The sequence below is a fragment of the Poecilia reticulata genome, chromosome 16 (assembly GCF_904066995.2).
Source record: "Poecilia reticulata chromosome 16, P_reticulata-male-v2, whole genome shotgun sequence".
NCBI classification, from domain to species: domain Eukaryota; kingdom Metazoa; phylum Chordata; class Actinopteri; order Cyprinodontiformes; family Poeciliidae; genus Poecilia; species Poecilia reticulata.
The window spans coordinates 3486504-3514309 of NC_088845.1; the positions used below are offsets into that span (position 1 = coordinate 3486504).

At 36.8% G+C, this 27806-nt stretch overlaps 2 protein-coding genes across 5 annotated transcripts in view; one reads left to right on the plus strand and one right to left on the minus strand.

Moving 5' to 3' along the window:
• nagpa (N-acetylglucosamine-1-phosphodiester alpha-N-acetylglucosaminidase) overlaps positions 1-3389 on the minus strand; it is a 16136-nt gene extending 12747 nt beyond the window's left edge. Inside the window, exons 1-3 of the mRNA XM_008430796.2 lie at positions 3196-3389; positions 906-1111; positions 564-831 (exon numbers count right to left, since the gene is read on the minus strand). Of these exons, the coding sequence (XP_008429018.1) occupies positions 564-831; positions 906-1111; positions 3196-3278 (557 nt within the window). The 5' untranslated portion in view covers positions 3279-3389. The remainder of the gene's footprint in view (positions 1-563; positions 832-905; positions 1112-3195) is intronic.
• ndufaf6 (NADH:ubiquinone oxidoreductase complex assembly factor 6) lies at positions 2706-26989 on the plus strand. Of its 4 annotated transcripts, none has more exons than XM_081597181.1 (9): positions 2706-2809; positions 5399-5502; positions 5670-5792; positions 5878-5934; positions 6651-6753; positions 7252-7385; positions 13188-13289; positions 19806-19862; positions 23909-26989. In XM_081597181.1, exons 2-9 carry the CDS (start codon positions 5482-5484, stop codon positions 24035-24037), a joined length of 726 nt encoding a protein of 241 aa, XP_081453307.1. In that variant the 5' UTR covers positions 2706-2809; positions 5399-5481; the 3' UTR covers positions 24038-26989. The 4 variants fall into 4 exon arrangements, with proteins under 4 accessions (XP_081453307.1, XP_008429015.1, XP_008429014.1 ...); XM_008430793.2 differs by having other exon boundaries at positions 2707-2809; positions 5399-5498; XM_008430792.2 differs by lacking the exon at positions 2706-2809 and adding an exon at positions 4008-4237 and having other exon boundaries at positions 5399-5498.
• Positions 26990-27806: the final 817 nt, after the last annotated feature.

Consider the following 27806-nt stretch of genomic DNA (forward strand, 5'->3'; position numbering starts at 1 on the left):
ATATGAAGCAACAAATATATAATGCACATTTTCTTCCAGAAGGTTTGGGAACCTTGTTGGCAGATGATTAGTATTTCAAAACCTCAAATAATACCTGAACTTTGACTCCAAATCACAGAAGAGTTGAAAAGAGGTTCAAACCATCTTACATCTATCATAACCAGCAAGGATCATATCAGTGACTCTCAATGAAAGACTTATGAATCATTCAGTCAAAATGTTAATTTTAATTGAATTGGGAAGACAAGAACTAAAGGCTCAGACTAAAAGTTAAAACTGGAGACAATAAATCTTTTAATTGAACACGGGACAGCCATCAGATCTCGGCAGCCATCGAGATCTCAGCAGCCAAATGACTCCACAGCAGCCAAATGACTCCACAGCACAAAAAAGTTAAAGCTTTAGTTTATGCACTATGTGTGCACAATAATAAAACCAGGGTTTCAATACTTTCAGCTCACCTTTATTGATAATAAATCAATCCTAAAATAAACCGCAGGGTTTTATCTGACTTACTTCAGGCAATGCCTTAAAAGAAAAACAATGACTTCTTGTTTTCTTACCCAAACACCAGGGTGCCATCTCTCCTTATTCCAAACTGGGCGTTTTGCACCCCGTTGCTGTCCTGCACCAGCCTGCCGCTGCTCACCACGTTCCCCAGACACTCCCCTGACTTTGTCTTGAAGAATCCACCATTTTGGGCGTAAAGACACCCTGCAGCTTTAGCCGTGTCCTCCACAGACACCCTGAGCTTCATTTCGCAGCCACCCGGCCCTCCTGGTTCCAACACAGACACCATCTTCAGCGGGTCGTGGACCACAGTCATGTGACCTGGAGACAGAAATCCAGCAAAGTAAGTTGAATAGTTTTAGTTTTGGATTTTTAATTATGCCACTCTTACTTACCAAGAACCCATCTGGTGCCTTTCTCCACATCCGTCACAAACACCTTCGACTCAGCAACGGGCTGACTGCTTCGGCCGTGGGGGGTATGGCTCTCATAGGTGGCGTTGTCATTAATGAGGGCCTGACAGTCCCGGACGTGGCGGTGAGAGTGGGCGGGGCCGTGACCCTGAGTGTAAGGCTGCAGGAGGTCATTGTCCAGAGAGCGTCTGGAAAGTGCATGGCTTATTTAGAAGAGAGCTAAAGAGAGAAACGCCAACATAAATCCAATTTTCAACGGGTGGCAATTGGATTTATTTCCCATGTAAAATATATCAGACAAGGGGCTAACTCCTCCAGTTTTAAATAATAATGTAAATGTTGAATCTACTTATAAATTCTACGTTTTCAGAGATGAATTTCAGGTGTAAAATGGCTGCTGCAGAAAGCTGCTTCATCACATGATGGAATGTGTTTTCACAAAGAACTAGGTTTTTTTTCCTCAGTATCATTTTATATTTATAATTGGTGTTCAGGTCTTACAATCTTTCAATAACACATAAGTGATATTTTCAATATATTTCAATATTTTTCTAAAAAAATGACAGGCCACTGGCTGAACGACTAGCACCCAACCATCGGACTTAGCAAGTTTTCTGGGGGAAATGTTGCAATTGTTGCATCTTTTTGTTCCAGATACAAATTCCCTGAAATTATTGTTTTTTGTCAGTTGAAGTCCACTTCTATTTTACGTATTGCTTTCATTTATATTCCAGAGGAGATTCCTTTGCTTCTAGCCTAAAATATTCATTCTGTCTGTTTTGGATTGATAACTATTTGCGGGTTTTTGTCTGCTAACAGGGTTTCTGAATTTTTATAAGTTTAATTTTATACTTTTAAGACCTTATTAGGATCAATATGTGATAAATTTGAGATCTGCAAAAACAAATGAAATTTTATTTTATTTTATTTACATTATTTCTTTTTAATTACTTGATAACATTTAATTTAATCAAGAGCTTCAGCCAATTACATTATATTCAACTAAAAATGGCATTTTTGAGCTCTGGCATGTGGTTCTACTTCTTTACATCCTGTTTTTGCTAAATAATCACATTTCAAGTTTGTATAAGATAACATAAGAAAAGAAAAGAAAATAACCTTTTATTCAAATTGAACTCTGACCAGCTTCCGCAAAGCATGATGCTGCTACTATTTCACAGTATGGATGCTACGTTCAGGTTTTTTGTCTCATCTGACCAGAGCGTCGTGTTTCACGTGGCTTTTGGCAAACCAAAAAGGCAATTTTTGCAGCATGCACTACTGATAGTGTCAAAAGATTCTCAGATGTTTTGGCAAGTTTGAAGTTGTGCTTACCCTTTTTTTTTAATCTAGCCCTTAATAAAAATACTGAAAATTTTATATTTCTGACATTCTTGTTTTCTTCCTTGCTTTTCATAATAATTACTCCTCTTTAACAAATCCCTAAGGAAGATATATGACTGCTGAATTAATCATTAAATGACATTAATTCACATACAGGTGGACTTACCTGTATGAGCAATAAAAGGGGCCTACGCTCACTACATGTCTTAGTTATGTATTTATAAAATGTTCTGCAAACAATTTTCTACTTCTCAGTTATGTAACCAATTTCAATATCACATAAAATTAAATTAAAATAGAGTAAACAAATGTAGTATTGATACTTTTTCTAAGCTTGTACAATATTATGTATTATATTATATTATATTATATTGTATTATATTATGACTGGAATCGTGTTAGATCTGGTCGAACAGCACCACCTTGTGGTTAAAACATGCAGCTAGAAAAACATTTCGGAAGAAACTGTCAGCTTCCTTAAAACGTGACGTCCCACCTTGTGACTTGAAGTTGGGTCATGCAAGTAATATCTATAGTTTTATGTAAGTAAACTCTAATAAAACCAAACATTCTGCTTGTTTTATACAGCTTTCAAAAGGCTTTTTACATTTGTCACGTTAGACTAAATGCCTTGCTGTGAATGAGCTTAATGATTTACTGTGAATTCAACATTTCAAATAAGAGTTAAAAACGAGAAACTTATCAAACAACTGTTGAGCAAAGTTAGGGTTAGTTTTCTTTCTTTTTTGTTTGGTGGTGTTTACACTAACACACGGTGTTAATTTGGAAATATCTTAGCCAAAATATTTAAAGTAAGCACACGTCACTTCAATAGGGTCAAAGTAGACAGTTCTGTCAACGGACACAGCTAACAACAGCTAACAGGCTACTAACGGCTTAAGGCTCTAAAACACACCAGCGGTCTTACCGAGTGTTTCTGGACTCGGATGCCCGGATGCAGAACCACAACAGCAGCCACGAATAACAGAATTTCACCCACTCTGCTGCCATATGGCGGAAAACTACCCTGTCAAACTAGGCTCTCCTGTTGAAGCCCACATCATCGTACTGGTAAAGCACAGCGTAAAGACAAACATTGTGGGGCACACTTCCGATAACTGCAAAAATAAAAGCCAAACCACGTCTTCTTGTACAACTAAATATCTAAATATGCAATTATGCATGTTAATTATTGCCCTATTTGAGTCTAACATTAAGAATATAAAATAACATCTCAACATATCTCAATCAAAGAGAGAGAATTAAAATTATATTAATCTAAAAATGTATTATGGTTTTATTATCATCTAATTTCCGGCCATGTGTCAGTAAGCTTTATTCAAGTCTTTGGTTTTTATTGTTTAGTTGCAAAGTTGTGTATATATCGCAAAATTATGTAATTATATTACCAATCCGTGATATGTTTTTTTTTTAAGTAAGAGCAAAATTTAGTAAATTTTTTGTAAGAATATTTCAAATTTCAAGTCAATTTCTGCCGGATAATCATCGGAACGTTTTAATGTAACACAGGAGAGGACCTGCTTCATTCATGTAAATTGGAAAAAACAATTTCATCCTGTCGGGTTATATAAAAATAAAAATAAAACAAGGAAAAGAGTAACATTTGACGATATATATTAATTCACTAAATCAATTAAACTTCCCAAAAATATATATTTGTTGATTATAAAATACATTGACGTCAACACAAAGTTAAATTAGAAATTCGAACGTCATATTTACGAGGTACAGAGAACGCAACACTAGGTGAAGGGGAACATGGCAGTCGGCGTCAGTGTTCAGCATGGATTATTTAGCAGAAAAACATCGCTAATTTACAGTATTCCCAGAAAGATAGCACTGAGCGGAGTTTGTATTCAAAGAGCGGCTGAAATTCAAAGTGTGAGAGCGTCAACAAACACAGCAGGGGAGAATCAGCACAGTGAGAAATACTGCCTGAACCTGGTCAGGTGGGTCAGTTCTGCTAACAGTCATGATGAATGTTGTTACTAAACACATGCATCAGCTGTGTTTACAGCAGAAAATAGTTAAAATAGCAGAACTTATTTTATTTAGATGTTGTAATTATTTTTAAATGGATGACAAGACAGTTTAGTTCGAATTTAGTGGGCTTAATTATGGATTTCTTCATTTAGATTTCTGCTAAATAATAAGACAACGCGCTAATGATGTGCTTATTTAAGTATTTAGATGTTGTTTTAAGATTGAGGTTTGAATTTGCTCTTGTAATCGGCTTACGCTACCCAGCTAAGCTAACAGTCATGTTTTTGAAGTGTACCCGGAAAGAACCCAGGCATGTCCACGGAGAACATGCAGAGACCCAACAACATTCTTCCTGCAAGGCAACAGCGCTAACAACAGCACCACTGTGCAGCCCTATAGAATCATCCATTAAAATTAAACAAATAATAACATTTTTCCCTCATTTTATCATCGTGAAACCACCATTTTAGTGTACTTTAATAAGATTTTATGTGGTAAACCCAAAGTGTTTATTTATTTATATGTATATTGTGCATTTGGATCCAGCCTCCCACAGCATGATGCTCACACCACTATTGGTCACTGTATGCATAATGTTTTCAGGGTGATGTTCTGTGTTAATCTTTTTATGAAAACCATTAAATATTTTCCTGCACGGTTATGAGCTCTGTTGTGTTGTTCTGCCACTTAAAATCTCAAAAATTGCTGTTAAGTTTGAGGCTAGTGGGACAAAATGTGAAAAGGTTTTAGGAGTAAGTTAAGTTTTGCTGGGTATATATATATATATATATATATATATAATCGGCATAATCATAAATTAAAACAATGTAGTTTGTCATTGTGATATATGTATATATTTGTAAGTCCTGAAACTTTCTAAGACTATGTAATAAATTATTTCAAATCTTAAAAGGGCTTTTATTGCTAATTTAGTCTTTAAACTGTGTCTTAATTTCTATTCTTGCACTTTTATAAGATTTTATTTTCATAAATAACATTTTTTTCTTGCTTGTGTTATTTTTTCCCATTTTTTTCATGTAACTTGCTACATTTCTAACATAATTTGCTTCACAGTGACTTTAAAGTTCCTCCTGAATCTTAAATCTCTTTTTGCTCCTCCTCCTCAGGTCCAGGGACTATGAGGGCTTCTTGTCGTGTCTCCTCCTCCCAGAGGAGGCGCGGCGCTCCTCTCTGGCTCTGAGAGCCTTTAATGTGGAGCTGGCACAGGCAGGTATTCCTCCATAACGCTGAATGGGAGATTGTTTTTCATATTGAAGTCAAAACTTATTGTCAGACTAATGCTAGGTGTATGGAAAAGTAGATAGAAGTGTCTGATACCAGCAGTTCTTTCAACTAATGCGTTCAGCGTTGGACTCCCTGTTTTTCCGTCTTCACTAGGTGAAGGACTCCGTTTCCCAGAAGACCATTGGTCTGATGCGAATGCAGTTCTGGAAAACGGCTATAGAGGAGATCTACAGAGATGACCCTCCGAACCAGCCAGTCAGCACTGAGCTGTGGAAGGTAAATGTCATTACAAAGAAGTTTGAATCGACACATTTTCAAGCATTTAGGGGTCAATAATCTCCATATGTATTTTTCTTTGTAGGCAGTGAAGACACATGGTCTTACAAAGAGATGGTTGATGAGGATTGTTACAGAAAGGGTAAGAAAGAAAGTTAAAAGAATAGCATTCAGCTTGTCCAGTGGGCATCATTGTGCTAGTTCAGATAGCACTGAGTAATTACTGTGAATCAATTCCTGAATCAATTCCTGTCCTTTGACTTATCTGGGAGCCAAAGGATGAAGAACTCTGAGCAGAAATGCTTCCAAGTTCTGAGACCACAGTTTTATTTTAGATAGAAGAGAGTGAGTGTACCTATGGTTACAGTTCTTTTTTGTAGACTTTCGTTTATGTATCTTTTTGTTGACACATTTCATATTTTAATAGTTATTTTCTATGGTTTTTAATTCTATGCAGTTGCAAATAGTTTTACTCTGATTTTTTCATTACAGACAGTTGTTATTATGTGCTAGTTAGCATTTTAAAAGTTCAAATAACTTCTTGGATTTGAACTACAGCTTCAAATCCCAGAGGATGCAGAGCAGAAATATTCTTTTTTTTCCAAAAGCAATTAAATTATTTACTTTTTTTTTCATTTTTAATGTACTTCTAATATTGTATTAAAAGGCTTAAATGGTTAAAAGAAAAATCTGCAGAATGTGCCAATTTTATATCCAAATATTCAATAAATTGTCAGAGTAATCAATTACTAAAATAATCGTTACTTGCAGCCCTAGTTAATAATTGATCATACTCATTAATAAATGATGTTTCTTTTTGTTAATGTTGAAACTCATTGAGTGTCTCTGTTTGACCAGGAAAAGGACCTGGATGACAGAGCCTACAGGAACCTACAGGAGCTTGAGAAGTATTCAGAGAACACACAGTCTTCACTCTTATACCTGCTGCTGGAGTGTTTAGGTACGTATTAATGAGAAATGGTGCTAAAGGTTTGACATGTTGCTGCATTTTTAACATCAACTTTCCTTAATGCTGCTTTCTCATGTTGCTTTTTTTTTTACACAAGTCTCAGAGTTGCTGAAATTAAAAAAAGGTATTTTTTCCCTCAGACAGCAGCATTGGTCTCTTTTCTGACCTTTCCCCCTTTGGCAGAATCATTGCATCGCTTAACTCACCAGTTTTGTTGGCTGTCTTCCTGTTTCCTCATTAGTGAATACAGGAGTGACATCAGGGTGAAGCAGCTTCTCATTCCAGCTACCACTTATGTCTACTCTGGGTTTAAAAATAGCAGCAACTCCATTAGTAAGGTCCTGATCACCCCTCTGTCTGGTCTAAGGATGGACAGGAAAAACCTAAGACGTCATCACTGCAAGCTTCTGTTTATTAAAACACTTGCAAACTTTGCAAGATTTCTCAGAAAGTAGGATGTTGTTGCTGAGATTTTTTTTCTGTTTGCAGGAGTGAAAAATGTTCATGCAGATCATGCAGCAAGTCACATAGGAAAAGCTCAGGGAATCGCCACATGTCTCAGAGCCACTCCTTACAACAGCAGCCGGAGGAAAGTCTACCTGCCCATGGATATTTGCATGCTGGTGAGTTGCTTCTGTTCAGCCTATGAAAGCAATATCTGAGGCTGCTGCAGTTCAGATTTTGATCCCACATCAGTGTCAGCACTGTCTGCATGTCCTTTCCAAAATGTCTCCAAATTAACACAATGCTGGACAGGTTTCGATGTTGAAGCAGAGAAGAAACGTGGGAAGTGCAGAAAGGTAGAAAAAACATAGATAATTAACTTAGATAATTGGTAAATGTCAATTATCGGTCATAACCGCAATATTAACATCGAATTTCTGTGTTGACCCAAATTTTCATATATCAGTTCATCCCAAAACCGGAAAAGAGTGAGTGAAGAAATGGTTGCAGAGACCGTGGTTGGAGAAGTTTGGAGAAATATGCTACCATCATGCAAATGTTTGTACCTTAGAGATCTGCAGACATTTCATTAAGTTAATGTAGAACTTCTCCTATCTTCTTCTACCTGACTTGAACTGCAAAATAAAAATATGGTGACAAGGTTTATATACATATTAGGAGGTGCACTGATAAATCCCTCACTGATAAATCACACCCAATTTCCTTAATTTTGGAAGATTGTCACCATATTGTTGCAAACTTAGCAAATTTGTTGCTATTTATATTTTATATGTAGAGACTTTTGAGACAGAAGAAATCTGAATTGGCGCTCGTCTCTTAAAGGAGTTTCAGCTCATTTAAAGTGAGAAACTCTACGCAAAAATTCCCATCATTGTTTTGTAACTTCTATGCTTTCCTGCTCCAAAACACCTGAATCAAATGTCTGAATTCCCACATCAGCAGTTATTTGGTTCTTCAGATTCCTGGTAATGATTGATCCATCTAAAAGTTGGACACCCTTGATTTAAATAATCTGCGAGGCAAAGGCCCCTTACTCCCCTGCTTTGACAGAAGCAGGAGAGGAAAGGGGGAAATCAAGGGGAGGAAATGTTACTCTGCAGCCGTTTGGCAAACATGAGAGCATTGGATTGAAACTATTGTGGAAAATAATGCCACAAACATTTTCCAACCTTGTCTGGGCTTTCTGCCCAGCGTGAAGACCAACTGCTGCTGCTAGAAGAGCCGACGGGGGGAACCAGGGCTGCTGTTTGAAGCATGCAAGCTCTGCCCTTAAAAAATCCTCTGATGCAAAGATGATGCTTCTGACATCAGGATTTCTACCCGCATTCCTCACCGCTTCCAGAAGAGGGAGCTGGAGCTGCGTTTAAACACCCTGCAACACCCTATCTACAGCATAACAACTATCTACAGCATAAAGTAAAACAAGAGCAAATGTAATATTTATTGATTAAAAGATATGAGTAATATGTCCAGGATGCAGAAGGCAGACAACAGATGGAATATTTCTCTAGTAACACTTGACTGATTAAACATAACAGAGGAGAGAGGAATAAGAAAAAATCAGCAGCATGATGAGCCACACTCATTTAAACACACTCATCAAAACGTCCCAATCAGGCTGCTGATCAAGAATCTTTTAGTTTTTCTGTTCTTCTCACAGTTAATTTAGCTTTAACACTAAAACTGACACCAAAGACATTTAATGGCGTCATTATTTGATGGAGTTTTACTTGGGTCATTGCTATAAATTTATAGTATGTCTTTATATATGTAATCTTTATTTCTAACCTATTTTTATGCTTTTAGAAAAGCTGAACTAAAAAAACTCAAACACTTACAGCATTTTAATCTGTAGATAAAAGTTCTCAGACAGTGTTTGTGTAATTAGGTCATTAAAATACTTTATTGCAAGCTGAGAAGGTCAAACTATTTGATTAATGTGTGTTGGACTTCCAGGTTGGCCAACTCCACCTCAACCAAAGATCCACTGGATAAATAATTTAATGGAGGGAGAATTTTGGCTTCCACTGAATATGTATGTGTCCCATATTCCATGCAGATAATAATTACTCAGTTTGTTTATAGGAATAAAGCTCACTTTGTAAAAAAACACTACCACAAATCTTTTAACTCACTGTTTCCATCTTAAGTCACTTCACAATCCCACCACTCTTGGTTCTGACTCCCCATCTAAACAGATTTCCTTATAGTAGTTAATGCTTCTCTATGCGCCGTTGCTATTAGTTATTTGTTTTTATTAGCTTCCTTCATCTTGTTATGGTTTTGTGATATTGCTGTCAGCTTGCATTGCGGAATAAACTTTAAAAGTGATCCATAAACGGCTCATTATTTCCCTTAACAGTGCTCTCCTTTGTGATTTCTACGTTCGTCTTCATGCGGCTCGCTTTGGGATCGTAAAGCGTTGGCACCGTAATCTGATTGTGGTCGCATTTAATTATTTAGAAAGCTTGAGATATTGCTGTAGAATCTAACCCTGCTTTAAACTTCACCACAACTCTCTCCCTGGTATTTATAGACACCTCAGTGGTAGTCACATACAAATTTTGAGGTTCCTTTAATAATTTAAAGGCCTCTAGCTGTATGATTATTGCCACAACATCATACATTTATGTGTTATATAGTGCAAACTCAAAAGTTTTTGGTTTAAGAGTGTAAACTAACATTTCCTGAGTTATACTTCAGTCCTTTTAAACACTGATTCATGATCTGTGGGAAAGCGGGAGCTTGAGCCAATTTGCTGCTTGGTTTGTCCCTTCCTGACGTGTCTGATGGGAGCTGCAGGTGTGAAATGAGGCACATCAAGTCTCCATAAAAATGTAGCTCTCAGTCGGGGCAACGTTGGCCGTATGCCGTCATCCCATTTCATACCTCAGACAATACTGGAGCTAAAAACTGGCTCTCTGTTTGAACCGATGTGTAACATCTCTGGTTTTAAGAGCTCTGTCTTTTTTTTATTGCAGATTTTCCTGGAAATGTCATTCTGCTTGCACAGACGAATCTAAGCTTTCACTGCAAGTTGTGTCTGCATTTATTTGTCACTTTATCACTAACTTTGTTACAGTACACCTTCACTGTACTTCTGTTGCTCCATTTACGTCTGTTGTATTCAAAAGAAGCAAAAGTGGGACTCAACCATGAGCTAGCACCACAGCTATTTTATTTAAAGGCAGATCAAGTATAACTGTGCATTTATTGAGGTTTAATATTTGTCAGAACCAGGAAATGGTTCAAAGCGAGGACAATGGTGCTTTCTAATAGCTTTGCAGTCCCTGAAATGATTTCTCTTCTTTATTTCTGGTCTGAAACGTTGGTCTTTTATCCTTTCATTTATAATATTTTTCTTCTTTTCAATACCCTTTATTACCTGCATCAATTTTTCTCGTCATCTCTCAGTAATCTGGAGCTGAGTCACCTCCTCGGCAAATGTACTGCATGTAAGCGGGAAGGGAGGAATGGTTCTTGGAACGAAAATCACTGCTATTTTGATCCTTTCAAAGATGAAGTCAGATCTCCTCACTAAGATTCTGAGAAATGATGAAAATCTGAATTATTGAACACAATGATGTATTGTCAGTAAATATATTTCTAATGAGTGTATCAACATGGAAATGACAACAGTCAAGTTCATTAGTTCATAAGTTATGCTTGATCAAGCGAAAACACTCATTGAATAAGTATTGAAAATGTTTAGTAAAATGTATTTTAATATTTTGTGAGAAAACCTTTTTTATTGATGACAACTTCAAGACATCCTCCATAGATATAGAGACATATAATCTGCTTTGATGAAGTGTCATCCATTAATATTTGCTCTAATCTCAACCAGACTATAATCTCCCTGGACTTCACTGACTTTAACTGGCTTTTTCTTCAGCAGTGGAGTCTTGTGCAGTGAGTGCGCTCATAGGAAACATTTGACAGAATTATTTAACGTCTTCATAGAAAAGTTGTAACTGGTAGTTCCTTTCTAAAGCTCCTTCAAGCGGTCCTTTACTTTTGCACAGGTCTTCTGATAATTGTTGCCCTTCTGTCAGAAATCACTTGGTCAAAAAGTTTAAATTGTGCTTACTGATGCACAATTTAAATGGTGCTTACTGATGAATAAATATGTCTTCAACCAATGTATGTTTTCTAATAAAGCTCTTAACTATTTACCTTTTTACAGGCCGTCAATTGGAACTAAGCCTGTTTTCTAAATACTGAAAGATTTCAGCTGATTTCTTGGCTTTCTGTCTTTTTTTCCCTTTTCTTTTGCTGCGCCCTTCCACCTCAGCAAATAATTTATGGACTTAGTCTTATTGATTTTTTGCGTGTGTATTATCTAGGATGTAATGTCAGTGACCCCATTAAAAATGGATTCATGTGTTGAATACTTATTTCCTCCACTGCAGGATTTGTTGCTCTTAATTTCTTTTCAGCATCTTATGTAAAGTGAAAATATCTGTATTCAATAATGGTTCAAACTTGCACTTAATTATCTTATCAATCTTTATTTTCTTATTCTTTCTTGAAACACAATGTTTGATCGTCTCTGAATTCTCGAGGATGAAATGTTGAAATAGTTAATCTGTCCATTTGAAGTTATGAATTCAGAGAAATTTCTTTGGGATTTAATGTCTCCAAATGGGAGGAAAGTAACAAAGATGTTCCTTGTAGAATTAAATTTCTTTCAACAATTAAATGTGAAAATATTTTCCTCTCGAAACAAATCTTTGTTGTATTTTATGTAAATATTGAATATAAATCACAAATCTGAAGGTGATAGCTGCTTTCCTCTGCAGAACTTCTATAGAAATGTTCTAGCTTGCAGAAACATCTTCAAGCAGTTTCTTTGAAATATTCGTCCATATTTTGTCTTGTCGTTGTCAGTCTTAGTGATATACTTTGAAGCAAGGCACATTTCAGACAGACACTTTTATATGTCATCTTTCTGTATGAAGATTCCTCCTACTTTGACCAGATTCTCAGGATGTCTTTCATGCGCTGCTTCTCTGAGTCTTATCTGCAGATTTTTGAAGATTTTGGCTCAGAGAGCTGAGAAGATAAGAGCTGTTATCACTGCAGGTGTGCTGAAGGTCACTAAACCGTTCCTGTGCTTCTGGCTGCATCATAAAACTGGAAGGACTTTTCATTTATGTCCAAACTTCAACATATTTGACGGGTTCTTCTCAGAAAATTTAGTTGTTTTTTTCTTAAAACATTTGACCTGTTAGATTTAAGATTCAGAAAAAAGTTTTGAAAGTTTAATTTTACGTGTTTCCCCTAAGTCCTCCAGATGAAACTTTACCGTTCAATGTTCCTACCCATCCTACTTCCATTTCTTACCCGTAAACAAACATTTTCTCACCTTTTGTCTTGACTATTCTAATATGCCACATTTTGCATATTTTACGTTTTACCACTTTGGGTTTTTAATACATTAAAAATACATATAAACTTTTCTATTCCTTTTTAAGTAAGAAAATAAACATTCCTGTAGTGAATGCTTGATTATTTGTAGCAAATGATACATCAGCAGCTAAACACATACTTCTAACATTAACATGAGAAAAGCTTAGTTTTTTCTGCTTGACTTAACATCACTGTACAGTTAATATGTTTATTTTTTTAGTTTAAGCAATTAATAATGGGAAACAATAAATTTTTTAACATTATTTAAACCAGGTGAAGCTAAAACTTCTACTTAAGGAGTTCTGGGTCAAACATATTTACAGATAAAGATTTTTTTTCTGTCTTTGCAAAATCTGTATTTTTCACAAATTGGGCTTTTTTGAGTTTGTACGCTCCAGTTAATGATTCATAGATTTCTAAATGAGTTGACTACTATTTCAATAATTGATTTATCCAGATTAATCCGATTAATTGTTTCAGGATATTGACAACATTAATCTGTAATCTGGAAACAAACGCAGTGGATTCTGTTTGTTTTGTTTTTTTAGCACGGAGCGTCTCAGGAGGATTTCATCCGTGGCAGCCGGGAGAAGAACGTTCGAGATGTTGTGTTCGACATCGCCAGCCAGGCTCACGTGCACCTTGAACACGTATGTAGCACGGCAATCATTTTCTAATAACTTTTACACAAATCAAATTTACTTTTCTAAAAAAAAAGACTGTGGAAATTGACCAGGTTCAGCTTTTCTAATCCAAAACCTTAATATCTGTTCATTCAGGATTGTAATGAAGGATAAGCTTTGAACTGAACTAAGTCCAACTAGAAAAAAATCTTCTTTAGAACCACAAGATGTTTATAGTTTTTATAAATATCCACCATTTTACTTCTATTTTTAGGTTTCAACAAAACTATTGCAAGCAAGTGGATGGATGCATTTTCTTTAATGTTGATATCTTTGGAAAGTGAAAACACAGATAGTTTCCATCTTTATAATAAGAAAAATAGAGCTAAAAAATATTATTGAGTACTTTAAGTAAAAAAAAAATTTAAAACTCCAATAACTATATTTAAAAAAAAACTTTTCATTTAATCATTTCAGCCAAAGTTATTAAGAGTTGTTGTGGAAACTCCAATAAACCTAAATTCCTGGACTAGAGCTATGTACTGTGTCAGTTCCAAAGAGACTCGCTCATTAAAAGCCACTTTAGAAAATGTTAGCAAGGAGGGCTGTCTGACCTGGAGAGGAAAAACCTTCAACAACTAAGGAGATGTTACTGTGGAAGCTTTGTCTTCTCTGGTTTTATAGCACATCTTTGTGATTTTTCTGGTTTATTCACCCAACATTTCTTTAAAATAGCCAGCTAGGGTTGGTTTGACACTCGATGTTACCATGACACTGGCAAGAATCAGAAATGATGTCTGCATGTTTTAGTAATAGCATCATGCTGGGTAATTCAAGAATTACTCAGCAGAAATCTGATCATGAAGAGTATTAAAGTTAAATCGAAAAAGGTTTCTTTTCATGAATTATTTAACCTAAATAATTTACACCACACATATGTTTATTCCTGCTTCAAAGGGGTGGAATGAATGGAGGGGACAGGAAGGACAACTATCATACACACTTGGTAAAAGAATGAATCTACGAAGCAAGTTCGGCACAGATGGACGGTCACAGAAAATGAGTGGTCCGAAACGCCAATGGAAATGTGCAATTAGCCTCTTCTCTGGTGACATTTTATGTCGGGACGGTTTAAATGCTGCAGAAACTCAAGAAGGATTTTCCTTGGGAGGATCTGAATTACTTTCAACAAGGAAAATCTTAATTTGTTTCACCAATGATGTCACCATTGATTGGACGTGAATCCTTTGCTAAAGCTGCTCGTTCAGCTCGTTCACATCCACTGCACTTTAGTTTCTTCCCGCACTTTTTACGCCACTTGAACAGCAGGGATAGGTTTTGTATTTTTAAAATTAACATCACTGGTGACCAGTGGTGGAGAAAGTACTCAAAAAATGTACTTAAGTAAAAGTACAAATACACAGACAAAAATGTACTCAAGTAAAAGTCAAAGTATCACATTAACATTTTACTTAAGTAAAAGTAAAAAAGTACTGGTTTTTAAAAATACTTAAGTATTAAAAGTAAAAGTACTTGCTGAATGCATTGCCTAATCACTAATATCATTAAGTGTACCGATCATATGATCATATGCCACAGATAAAACATGTTTTTATTGCGTTTATTCTGTAATATAGTTTAGACTTAGATATATGATTCTATGCATCATAATTTCAGGGATGGAAACATCTCGTCTCCTGTCCTAACATAACATGAACTTCACTTTTTTGCCACACATTTATTTTGAAAGAAATCCAACTGGCACAGGAGGACATGGAACCAAGGAGCCACGTAGCAGAGTTGTAGTCTGGACCACTGAACCCAAGACCAAATCAAAACCAGCACCCCGTGCTACATGACAATAAAATTTAGTGCACCTATCAAAACTGCTTCTCAAATTGATCTGAAAGATTCACTTTCCCACCTAGATATTAAATACTTAGAGCTGAAATAAATTTAACCAGTATCAATTCAAACTCTTCTTCATTCTGTTTTGCTTTCATCTCTGTGCCACAATCCACAGAGGTCTCCTGCCATCCCTAAAGAAATAACGCCCTGTGCGGTTGCCCATATTGCCAATGTCAGAAATAATAATTGTCTGCACCATTAAACATAGCAATTAACAACGCTCAACTATGAACACTGTCCAAGGCCCAATAAGCAAGAAGTAACCAAGCAGAAGGAGCACTGACTGTTCTCATCCTCCCTCCTGCTGCAACGTCTGCCACCATGACAGGTGATGAAAACAAAGAGCAATGAGCATGCTCTGTGTTCTTACGTTCTTGTTTTATTTATTCACCAATTAAATATAAAGATATTTTAATGAAATAAAATAGCTATTGCAGTCTACGCAGAGGATTACAAGAACAAAGAACGGCTCTCAGTGAGGCTTCAGTCCTATAGGACTTAGTCAAGATCCGTCCAGAAGAATCGGATCGACCATGAATGTCATATTACAATATTGCACTTTGGTCACAGCGTTGTCCCATATCTGCGACATGTCAGTCATCGCAGATCCAACATGTGTTTCAGTAAATACAGCTAGCTTTGCTAGCATCACGTCCACGGAGCTTACCTTTCTTTAAGCTTTCCTTCCAAGTGACATTAAAAATTGGACGAAGTCCCACCGTCTGTGAAAGCGAAGAACTGCTGATTTTGCATGTCGCCATATCTTATGATTTATGCAGCGCTATTATATTACTGACGCTCAGAGGAAACCACTGCGCATGTCTGGAGCTCCGCGTGCGAGTAAAGGTGGAGCCGATGGGTGACAACAGACACTAAGTCACGTTATTGCTTGGATTTTACGGCGCCACCTTAAGACCCTGAACTTCACATTTTAACGGGAAAAAAAAACACAATGCGACTTGGATGTAACGAGTAACGCGACAGTTTTGTAGAAATGTAGTGAAGTAGAAAGTACAGATACTTACTGTATCTGTACTTTACTTAAGTAAAGTACAGATACATATCTGTACTTTACTTAAGTAAAGTACAGATACACGAAAATTGTACTTAAGTACAGTAACGACGTACTTGTACTTCGTTACTTCCCACCACTGCTGGTGACTCATGCTCCGGCATGCTGTGGGTTGCAGCTTGCACCTGCAGCGCTGTGGATGACTCAAAATGTCCTGCAAAGATCTTCTGTTTACTATTATGTTTCTCCTAAGAGTTTGCAGCTAATGTTTTGGTCTCCACTTGCACGCCTTAATGATTTTTGTCCTCATGGAGGTTTTTTCATTATGCAGCTGTTCAAACACTAAGTATTTTAATTTTGTTTGCTCATTGTTCGCACCTATTAGGAAATTCTGCTAGAAGCTAAATCACATTAAATTACACTTAGAGAGAGCAATTGGGAAGTAGGAATCAAAGTGCTGTTTTCCATTGGTTTTCTGTTTCAATGTTTTGTTTTTTGAAGTTAAAATCAAGTTTCAGTTTTAAGCAAATTTCCCAGGAATCCCAGTAAAGTAACATTTCATTAGTGCATAAAAACCATAAGACATCAAATATGTCTTCTGTTGTTGTTTTTAGCTAGCTAGATACAAAAGCAACGATAAAAAAAGCTAGCTCGCTACATAGTTAGCTAATTTCCCAGTCCTTCTGCTGATGTTACATTTACATCCAGTCTTTACACATTTGTCAATTGTTGCAGCAATGCACTGTTTTCCTCCAGCAAGCCTGTGTGTTAGACCAGTCTGCAAACACTTTGTTGGAACAAGTTGACAAACACTATTAGGACCCACAAATTCTTTGTTGAGCTGAGAATGTGCAGGAACATGTTTGAGCCACAAAAGGCCAAACCTGTAGCTGGCAGAGCTCAGGGGACTCGTTGCTAACTTCACAAATTCAGACTCCAGTCTACACACCAACAGGTTCTTCCTTTCCTGGGAATACAAAGTAATTTTCGTTGAAAGAACAGGCCTGCACAGGTTGTTTCACAGTTGATAGTGACTCATGTTAAAAGAAAAACAGATTGCAAGAGAAAAAATGGGATTTAAAAATCAATTTGTATCATGTCTGCTAGAAATAATTCAGTGTGAAAGAAGGGCAGTTATGGATAAACGAGATGAAATGTGTATTAAAATCTTTTGTCTAAATTAGGGAATACTCTCCTTATATTAACTGTTTTTATTATATTCACATAAGCAATAAAACATGATCAAACTTAGACTAAAATTTACAAAAATGAGACGTTTGTACTAAAAAGAATATGTTCTAATTAATTAACTAACTGACTTAATTAGGAGTGAGCTGGCAGAGTAGAAACCTAATTCCTGCACCCCATGTGGAGCTGATGATGAGATTTTATTTTGCTATTTTGCTTCTATTTGCATATTTTGCAGACTGTTTGACTTTTCACAGAGGAGAAAATCCCTAAGTACTTAATTACAATCCAACTTGGTGACCTCTATCCAGAACAATGCTTTTGTTTGGCCTGACTTTATCTTGTCAATACTTGATCAAACTAGGTCAATTATATCTAAATTAGGTTTACTTCCTGCCATGACGAATCAGACTACTGCAAATCTTCCAAAACAATGAGACAGTTGCAAGAAAGCTGTAAAAAGTCATTTTTCAGGGTTTGCCAAAAATGAAGTAGGAGACTCGGCAAACGTGGAAGTGTTTCGCTCAGATGAAAAAAACGAACTTCCTGGCTAACATGCACCTGAACTGATTATCCTGACAGTAAACCATGGAAGTAGGGAAAATATAAACGAATCCTGGAAGAAAATAAGTTGCATAATTTTCCTTCTTCTTCCTGTGGTTTGGCTAAAATGTCCATTTTAGGCAGTGGTGGGCACTGCTATCTACAAGTTAGTAGTCATGGAAGCTAAAGCTAAGGCGCTAAAGGGCTAATTTCAACCATACTGACTTGCCACTTGCTCAAAAAAGTGTCTTAAAAAAGAGAATTTTGGGGAAGGAGACAGAAATGAACAGACTTCAAAATAAGATAATGAATATAAATTTCAGCAGTGATGTTGAACTTCATCTGAAAGTTTACAAAGCAGCCAAGTAAATTATCTCATTAGAATTTATCTGAATAAAAGTATTTAGGGGAAACTAGATGCACTAAACATTTTAGCTCCAGTATTAGTGAAAGTGTGCCCAACACTGATTCTACATTTACTTTATTATTCTCACTCTGTCTTTCTTACTGGTCCTCTTTATGCAACTTTTTTTACCAACACGTCGCTAATAGTGATGAGGTATGCTGTGTGTCAAGCTGATAGTTGTTTGGTTTTGATGTTTTTGGCATTTAAGTACTATTATGTTTGCCATACTGTTGTATTTTTGTACATTCAACAAAATTTAGGCTAAATTTTGTTTTTATTTAAAGTGTCCTAGAAAAACAATTTAGCTGTTTGACAAACTGCCTGTTGCAGGCAGACAAAACACTGGTTTATTCATGCCGTTTCCATTTGTGTGTCTAAGTCAGAGGTTCCCAAACTGTGGGGCGCGCCCCCTAGGGGGGGCGCCATGCCATTGTAGGGGGGGCACAGGAAGCTGTCTGGATGGAAAAAAAAAAAATCCTGAACGCTATATGTGCTGGGTTTTTACCTTAGAATGGCCAACTCTGTTAATCCTATGTCAATTTGATACAGTAGGGGCTTCTACACTTCCCATATCTGTGTCCTCTGTCACTTTTATCAGCAGTTTAAACTGTTTAATCCGTTGTTAACATGTGGTAACCTGTTTTTCCGAGCTGCCTTTAAACGCAACATGAGCGCTAAGACACTCGCGCTTTGTTTAGACCTGTGCGCCGTGAAGGAGACCTGCTGCTGCTGTGCGGAGCTACGCAAGTTTGTGTTAGAATCATGGCAGCAAACCAGCAAAACGCAAAGAACTTTTCACAGTTTTTCCCCCAAACTAACAGACTGTTGAGTAAAGCTGGTGGATGCAGGTAATGTTAGCTAAAAGATGACTAGCTAATATCAATACAGCACCTTAAGCTTAACAAGTAGCCTGTAGGCTACTGATGTTGTCTATGTTCAGCTATGTACATTCATTTTGCCCCCCAAAAAAGTCGACTTCCCCCCCACTTCCCCGCTCGCACAAGTCGTTCAACTAGACAGCTATTTGTAATCCATAGGGGGGGCCAGAAAATGTTTGGAGCCCATTGGGGGGGGTGTCAGGAGAAAAAGTTTGGGAACCACTGGTCTAAGTGATCCAAAGGTCGGTGTTGAGTGCCTGAACAAAAGCAGAATCCTCTTGAAATAATCAGGTGCAAAACGAGATTGAAAACAGTTTCAGAAGCTTAGAGAAATAGAGTCGTAGAGCCCTTCAGATATTACTAGAAAGTCTGACTCAGTCTGTTGTTACTCAAGTATCATAGCTGCACAAATGCAGTAGCAAATTCACATCATCTTTTATTAGAGATGTTAAGAATTTTTCTTTTTCAACTTTTTAAATGCTAGTGGCAGTATTTTATCATAAGTTGCAGCTGAGATTTCTGTGATTTTCCAATCTTTTTGAAACTTACACAGGAAAAACGGTTGTTTTTGTTTTTTTCATTTCAGTTTGTTCTGCTTTTTCCTTCAGGCCCGATCGTTTAGCCACAACGTTCCAGCAGCAGCAACCCCGGCATTCCTTCCCACTGTAAGTCATAAGACTCCCCTGCTATTCATCAAGATCTCATTTACATTTTAAAATCACTTTTTTTCCTCATATCACTGATGTTTGCTTCAGTAATCTCCCTGAAAGTCAGAATAACAGTATGCTGACTGCAGATCTTGTTTTGTGCAGACAACCAGATTTGTAAGGCATTGAGAATAATCCAACTTAATCAGTTTTTTTTTCCTTTTGTCTGTGGAGCTGAATCCAAAAATATTTGTACAGAGCATAAAAATATGTTTTCCTGCTGTCTGAGAAAAGCAGATGAAACTTTTTCTTTTTTCAATCAGTTAGGGTTACAAAAATAATCTCTAATTTCAAATATTCAGGGCAAAAAGGCAGGTAAATGTTTTAAAGATTATTACTTTTAGATTAAGAAGGTTACATACACTAAGAGTATTATACCTATAAACATCCTAAGGAAGCCAATCAGTGCCTTCAATATGACTTTTTAACCCTCAGCATCAGTCCGATAAGTAAAACTGGATCGATATTAACAACCAGTGTTTATCTTAATCTTGTTCCTATTTGTGTTTCATGCTTTTACATAGTGTATTGGTAAATATCAGATATCTGCAATATGTCAGAGAGGTTTCATTTAATGAATGAGGAGTTCCCTTCAACCGAACCGAGATTTAGGTTTTTCGGCAAACCGGACGACAACTTCCCAAACGAATCGGACTTTTAAGGCAAATGAGTCAGAGTTTGATTAAAGCAGACCAAACAGGGCTGGTATGCATGAAGTCAACCTCAGAGGCTGCTCTCTGCAGGTGGATAAAACATTTCTATGGAGTCCATAATGATGATCCGTCACCAACCTGCTGCAGCTACGAGGTGGAGCAGAAAAATGGACTCTCCCTCCTGAATGACTCTGCAGTGGATCTTCTCCAAGCAGCAAAAAGGCCCCTTCATGCATATGTGGGAGTGTTGCTGTCTATTTGTGTTCCTGATAGCGAGCCACATGGAAAGCAGGCACAGTCTGCATTGCTGTCTTCGTGTCCTAAAAATTAGATTCAGATGAACTGCAGGTTTGGATCAGTGAGGCAGAGTGAACAAAAAAATAAAATGAGGAGGACCAGTGAAGACTAGAGGACATGAATCACACCGACTCTTTCATTTCAAAACAACATGAAGAACGACCGCGTTAGACCTGAGGATGCATATCGAAGATTTAAGAAAAACAATTTAAAAAGATGCTACGATCTGCAGAATCTATTTGATTTAAGCATTTCTTTAAAGAACCCAGCACATTTTTTCAAATCTGCTGTAATAAAGCAGAAAAGCCTCCTCAAACAGTGTGTAGGTGGATTCCTGTTTCCATGTGCCCAAATAGAAAAAAAACCTTTTGCCTCTGAAGGCCTTCTAGCCTCTGAATTACCACCAAATTGTTCAGAGACACACGGGGGATGGAGGAACAAACACCTGAGAGCCAGAATAAAGAATGTCCGTAACGTGTTTCTGCACAGCGCGCTCTTTGCTGGGGAGCTAAATGAAAGCTGAGCATAACGTTGGTGAGAAGGATGAAGAGGAGAAAAGCAACAAGCTTTATCCTGTCGTTCTTGGGTTAAAGAAACAAAAGGAGATGGTAACATTTCAGCTTTGAATAAGTTTCTATTTTTAAGGTGGAAACAAAATCTGTCTTAGGTTTGACATGTTTTTGTTTTTCCTTTTTAACATTTGAAGTCCATATACTCAGCTTTTCAAATAAAATGTTTCCAAATACTAACTAATCTCATGTTGTTGCAGGAAAATGCATGTGTGTCTTTTATCATTAAAATACTCTCGCTTCTGAACAGAAACGAGACGCTACGGCCTCTGGGAAAAGCTTTTCACTGAAAAACGGTTTTTATTTTCCTGCTTTATTCATTCCTTTCATCATTTTAAGACCCCTAACCCCTGATGCAGAAAAAAACAGGTTAGAAATGCACTGCAATCACAGTTTGTCTGCAGGGGTCACCTTAACGAGTGGCTCTTTTCTGGTTTCGTCCTCCTATGCTTTTACATGATGATGTATGCAGTGACTGCTCAGTTGCCCTTTGATGGAAATCCGTCTGAGGCTCATCCGTCTTCACACACAGGCTCTAGGTTTCATTCTTGGTAAATCCTGGGTGTTTTATTTCCTTTTTTCAATGGGGCTCTTCTTGAGAAATAACCCAGAATTTTAATTCTTTTAGAGCTTTTATGATCTTCAATTTAAAGGAATCCGTGACTAGTTGAACCTGTTGGACTAAATATGTTGTATTTTATCTATTAATCTCCAAAAATTGTAGTTTGTGATATGTAAAAACTAAATTTTTTAAAATTATCTATCTTTATTTTATCTTTTGACTACAGAGGTTGACATTTTTTCACCATACCGGGCCAATGACGCGTTGAGCTAATAGGAAAGCTAAACAAATAGGATGTTTAAATACATAGTGAAGCATATTTAAGTCTTTGTAACAAGCCCATTCTAATATATTTAAATGTTTAGGTCCCAAAACATTGTAGCTTTTTACAGCATATGCTCTCTATTTTGGTTAGCATTTCCAATTAGCAGCAGCACAAATACAGTCTCCTTTTTGGCAAAATCTCTCCTCTTCAACAATTCGGTCCTTCTCATTTTTTCATTTTTGCACATACATTTCTGTTCTGGCTAGTCTGAGCTACCGCTGCACCTAGCCTATGTTATCTACCCAGGATGCATTGCAGTGTAACCAACATGGCAACATCTATGTCAGTGTTTTTCAACCACTGTTCCGCGGCACACTAGTGTGCCGTGAGTGATCATCAGGTGTGCCGTGGAAATTATTCAATTTCACCTACGGTACCGCATTTTCCAGACTATAAGCTGCTACTTTTTTTCTAAGCTTTGAACCATGAGGATTGTAGCCCGATGTGGCTTTGCTGTGTATTTTTCTTCAACCACTAGGGGGCTCTCTAGCAGGAAGTGAATCATTAGAAGTCAAAATTGTGAGCGGTGAGAGCATCGTATCTAGCAAGACTGTGACGACAGTGATGGAAAAGACAGATAAGCTCAGCAGTAGTTGGGTTGGAAAGGACATGGGTCCATTTCCCACAACATATCTGTGTGAAATGAGCTTCTGAAGCCTGGCAACTATAAAAACTAAAACCAGAGAGAGACTGAGAGTTGTGGAGGACGAGCTTCGTCTTTCTTCAATTTCTGCCAGGAAATCAGCTGTTTTCATCCAAACATGCACAGGTTTCACACTAGATGGGTAAAATATACAGATATTGACATTTTGTACATGCAACTCTTCATATTGAAACAGTGAATCTGAAGTGAAATGTTTCCCAAATATTATTGCTTCTTTCAGAATAAGAAATATTTTCTGTATTCTGGCTATAAGATGCTTGTGGATTAGTTTGTAAAACACTTTGAAGTTTTCTACAACTTCTTTAAATTTAACACCAGTGTTGTTTCACTGTTCAGGTGTATTTTTGAAGTGCACATGTTAAGTGCAATTTGAAATAAGAAATGTAAAATGTGATAAAAATGCCTTTTTGTGTTTATTTGATTCCTATTCAAGAGACTTTGATAAGAATGACTATATATGTAACATAGGCGGCTACAGAGTATCTTTGTTTACATTTTTGGTTGGTGGTGTGCCTCGAGATTTTTTCAATTAAAATAATGTACCTTGGCTCAAAAAAGGTTTAAAAATACTGATCTATGTGACAATAATTTAATTTGTAGAAACTAGACAGCCAACAGTATTTTTACTGCTTTGAAAGTCAAGTTTCCCAAATAATGTGTATTTTTCAAACGCATTGTGGAATTTATTTATTTTGATCAAAATAAGAGTCCCAAACAAATAGAGACTCATTGCTTTTGAAGCTCCACAGTGATTGGTGGCCCACTGACTGACTGCTGTTTATAAATGAAATCAAGTTTTTATCTGTTTTTATACACAAAAAAAATTAGTAGATCAGGACTAAAAAGTCTAAAAAGTGCTGAAAGTTTCAGAAACAGTCATCTTTGAGGATGTGAGGCATGAACCAGCTTGTGCTTGTTTTGCTCTGTGCTCCAGGTCGTGTTGGAGGACTATCTGCAGAGAGTCAGGAAAGCTGATTTTGATGTTTTCCACAAGAGCCTGCTGAGCAGAAACCCTCTGCTGCCCTTCCAGCTGTACCTCCGTTCCTGGAAGAAGACCTACTGATTCCAGCTGCCCCCTGTCCCAGTTCAACCAGTTTGACTCTAAGCAACCTGCAGGACTGGCACTCAGAGACTTTACTTACTGAGATTCTGCTCTCAGAATGCTAAACAGCACGTTAATAAAGACACACAGACTTGGTGAAATAAGAGCACTGGCACTGACATCCTCACACTCAGAGAAACTACAAACCCCAGCTGGCTGGTTCTCACTCCATCAGCTTTGTATCTGGAGTTTTTTCTTCCTAGAAAACAGATGGAGGAAAGATATGGAGCTCTAACAGAGACACACAGGGCTCTGGAGAGCAAATGCTGCAGTAATTAAATGCTTTTTAATCTCAACTGCCCTCTATGTGACCTGATTGTCCATCATTTTCATTGATTTAAAATTTTAAGACTTGATTGGATTTATATTCCTGGAAAATTGGCGCCACTTAGCTTATTTTGTTAACTATTGATCCAGAGAAACCCAACAATATGATGCCTTTATTTCTATTACTTTTCAGATTTCATAGAAATGGTTTAGTTATGTAGCAACCTGGTAAAAAATTAGCAGTTTTTGTTAAAAAGCAGAAAAAACAAACATAAAATCCAGCCGTTTGAGGTTTTTCTAGCTGTCAAGCATTTCATCTCAATCTCATTATTTGTCTTAAAATTTATAATTTCTTCCAGTTCTCAACAAATTATCAGAAAAATTACTAAACGTGCTAATTGTAAAGTTTCAAAATGTGGGTTGTTTTTGATCTTTTGATAAAGATTATTTATCTGTTGTTGCAGTACTCAAAACATAAAAAAATAAGAGCCTGTTTCCTTTTGGGAAAATTAGTAAACATCTGTTTCCCCACATCCAAACCAGACTGCAGCTTTTACACGAGACGCTGCTCCTGACCTAACCATACTCCTCAGTCTTAAACGTGTTAGTTTTCACCATCATGCAGAGTGTTTTCTAAAAGTAAGACACTTTATAACATATTTAGGAGAATCTCTGCAAATCCTTCCAGGCTGCATTTGCAAAAAAACCAAAATAACCCAAATGCTCTGATGCCATTTTCCTCCCAGATTTTGAAGATCCTACACAAAGGAGCGACACTCAGTCAAAAGAACAGAATCTCAGGATAATAAGGCAAATTATGTGAGTGGAGGCAGCGTCAAATACAAACCATTTTATCTATGAACAATACAAATTACCGCAGTGGAGCGCAGTCTGAAGTGGCCTGCTGCACAAACACACTCAGACTTGACTCACTGTGTGTCGCTGTTACAGTCTGTCTCACTTCAGGTAAACTGGATTCTGCAGCTGCTGTCAACCCAGAGGTGCTGTGGATAGAAATAAAAAACAAAACTAGTTTATTAGTTTCAACCTGACAAAACCACAAAGAAAATGAAATATTTTTTTCTGTGTGTGATTAAAAACTAGCAGTATATTTGAATAAATTATTGATTAAAGCTCTGATCTATTATTGTTTTTGAAGTCTTGTTTTTAATCTGTTTCAGTTTACAGATTTGCATTTGCTTCTTCTTAATATAACATATACTGTATAAGTATCATAAAATTTCTATGTATTTTATGGCGATTTTGTCTGATAGACCAACACAAAGTTATGTACAATCATGAAGTGGAAGGAAAAACGTGTTTTCAAAAAACTTTGCAATTAATCAAGTGGGGGATATATGAGTATTCCACCACTTTTACTCTGATACCCTTAAAGAAAAGTTACCTGTGTTATTCAGGTGCGTTGATGCAGAGACGTGTCTAAAAGTTGTAGTACACCAGCCCTTGAGGATTGCAGTTCCAAAGGTTGAGAGCAAAACATTTTCTTGTTTTACAATGCCCCAGTCAAACAGATCCAGTTAAACGTCCAGTTTAAAATCTGTGGTAAAATTTCTTCATCTAATCTGACTTAGTTTGAGCTGTTTATCAAAGCTGGTGGAGAAATACTAATAAGTATTAGTCAGCTAACTAAATCTTCATACTAAACATTTGGTTTGCCAACTAAGCATTTCATTTATAAATTCAACTTCTATAAATGAATGAAGAACATAGTGAAAATATGATTTTAAAAAATTAACCTCAATTTTTTTTCTCTAATGATCGACTGTCAGTTGGTAGATAATGACACTTTTAATGCAAAGTTGCATTAAAACTTGGATATTCATAAAGACTCGATCTTCATGACAGTGTCATGTCAGGCTTATGCACACCCTGTCAAGAAAGTATTACAGTTTTTGACTGTGTAACTTTACAAACAACATCCCACTGTGACAGGTGTTTTACAGAGTTTTATATATTTGCATGAGATTTTCACTGAACAATCATTGATATGCTGGAAGGGATAAAAAACGTGGAGAAGAAAAGTCAAAAATCACCTACAAAAGACCCAAGAGAGGTTAAACATGAAGCTGCTGCTACCCATCATCCTCCATAGTCATCAGAACTTCAATCTACCTCAAGTATCCAGAAGTAGGAGATAGTTGGTGCTTAGGAGCAGAACCAAAGAAAGAAAGACCTAACCACTGATGGATAGCTGTTAGCAAGATGAGATAGTTGGACCATTTCAGATTGAAGACGGACTTCAGATACACTTCTACACCTACTGTCAGTTTTTAAAGGACTTTCTCTTCAAGCAGCGGTGCAGAAATGGAAGGTGGCATAAAAGAAGATCCGATTTTCAATGCAGGACCATTGACCATACAGAAATGTTCTGCACGGATTGAAACCTCTTTACTTAGTCGACTCAAACCTTTGGAAAGCTGATCCTAAAATTGACATTCATGAATGAAAAATACAAAAGGAAGGGTGGTTGTTTTGCATATTGCACATTGTTGATGTATTCGTGTTTATTTGTTGTGTCATGTCAGTTCCTATCACCTCTGGTCTGGTTAATCTCTCTGATATTTTGAACTTCACTCTCCACATGCCCCAGAAGTAACCAGGTTGTAGAATAAATTTGGATGCTCAGTTCTTGGTGTCATTCTTGCATTATGTGAATTTTATGTGACAACTCATTTGAATATAAATTCAAGCCTGCTGTTAAGCTAAGCAAGCCAATTTTGTTCCAGTGAAAATTGTTTTGCTCTTTGTGCTTGTGCCTTGCATAATTCACGCAGCATAAATTATGGTCTAAAATGCACCGTGAAGCATCCATTGCGTGCCACTGAAAATTTCAGCGATCTTGATTATAATTCTAATATTTAAACAGGTTGACTAATGACTGACTGCCTGGACTTTGATGCTGAAGTTTCAAGGAATGGGCAGACTAAAGGAAATATCATCAAATAAACAGTCATTTTAAATCAAAATGCAAGCTTTTTTGTTTTCTTTTGCAATGATTGGTTTATGTACACAATTCTGCACAGGTCATTATGTGCTTGAGAATCTGCCAAATTAAAATTTAACCTTATTATGGACAAATATGCATACATAATCTCTGGCAAACCATTTATTTCAGAAGTGTGATTAACTGCAATCTGATTCAAACATCCACCTAGTTTTAACTTCAATCTAAACAAATTAAATGTTAAAAAATAAGCATTTCCACACAAGAACTAATCAGTTTAGAACCATGTAGCCACAGCAAGAGAGCAACTTTTTTCCCATGCATGGTTTTTCCCTGTCATGTGTTATTTTATTCCTCTAAAGTCCATATGTAATATATTGCAGTAAAAGTAATAAGTGATTTAGATCTGTTTTCCTTGTCCAGAGGTTGGAATCTGTGTTGTTTTGTTTTTAATATCCATCCATTTTCTTTCACCCTTGTCCCTCAGTGGGGTCAGGA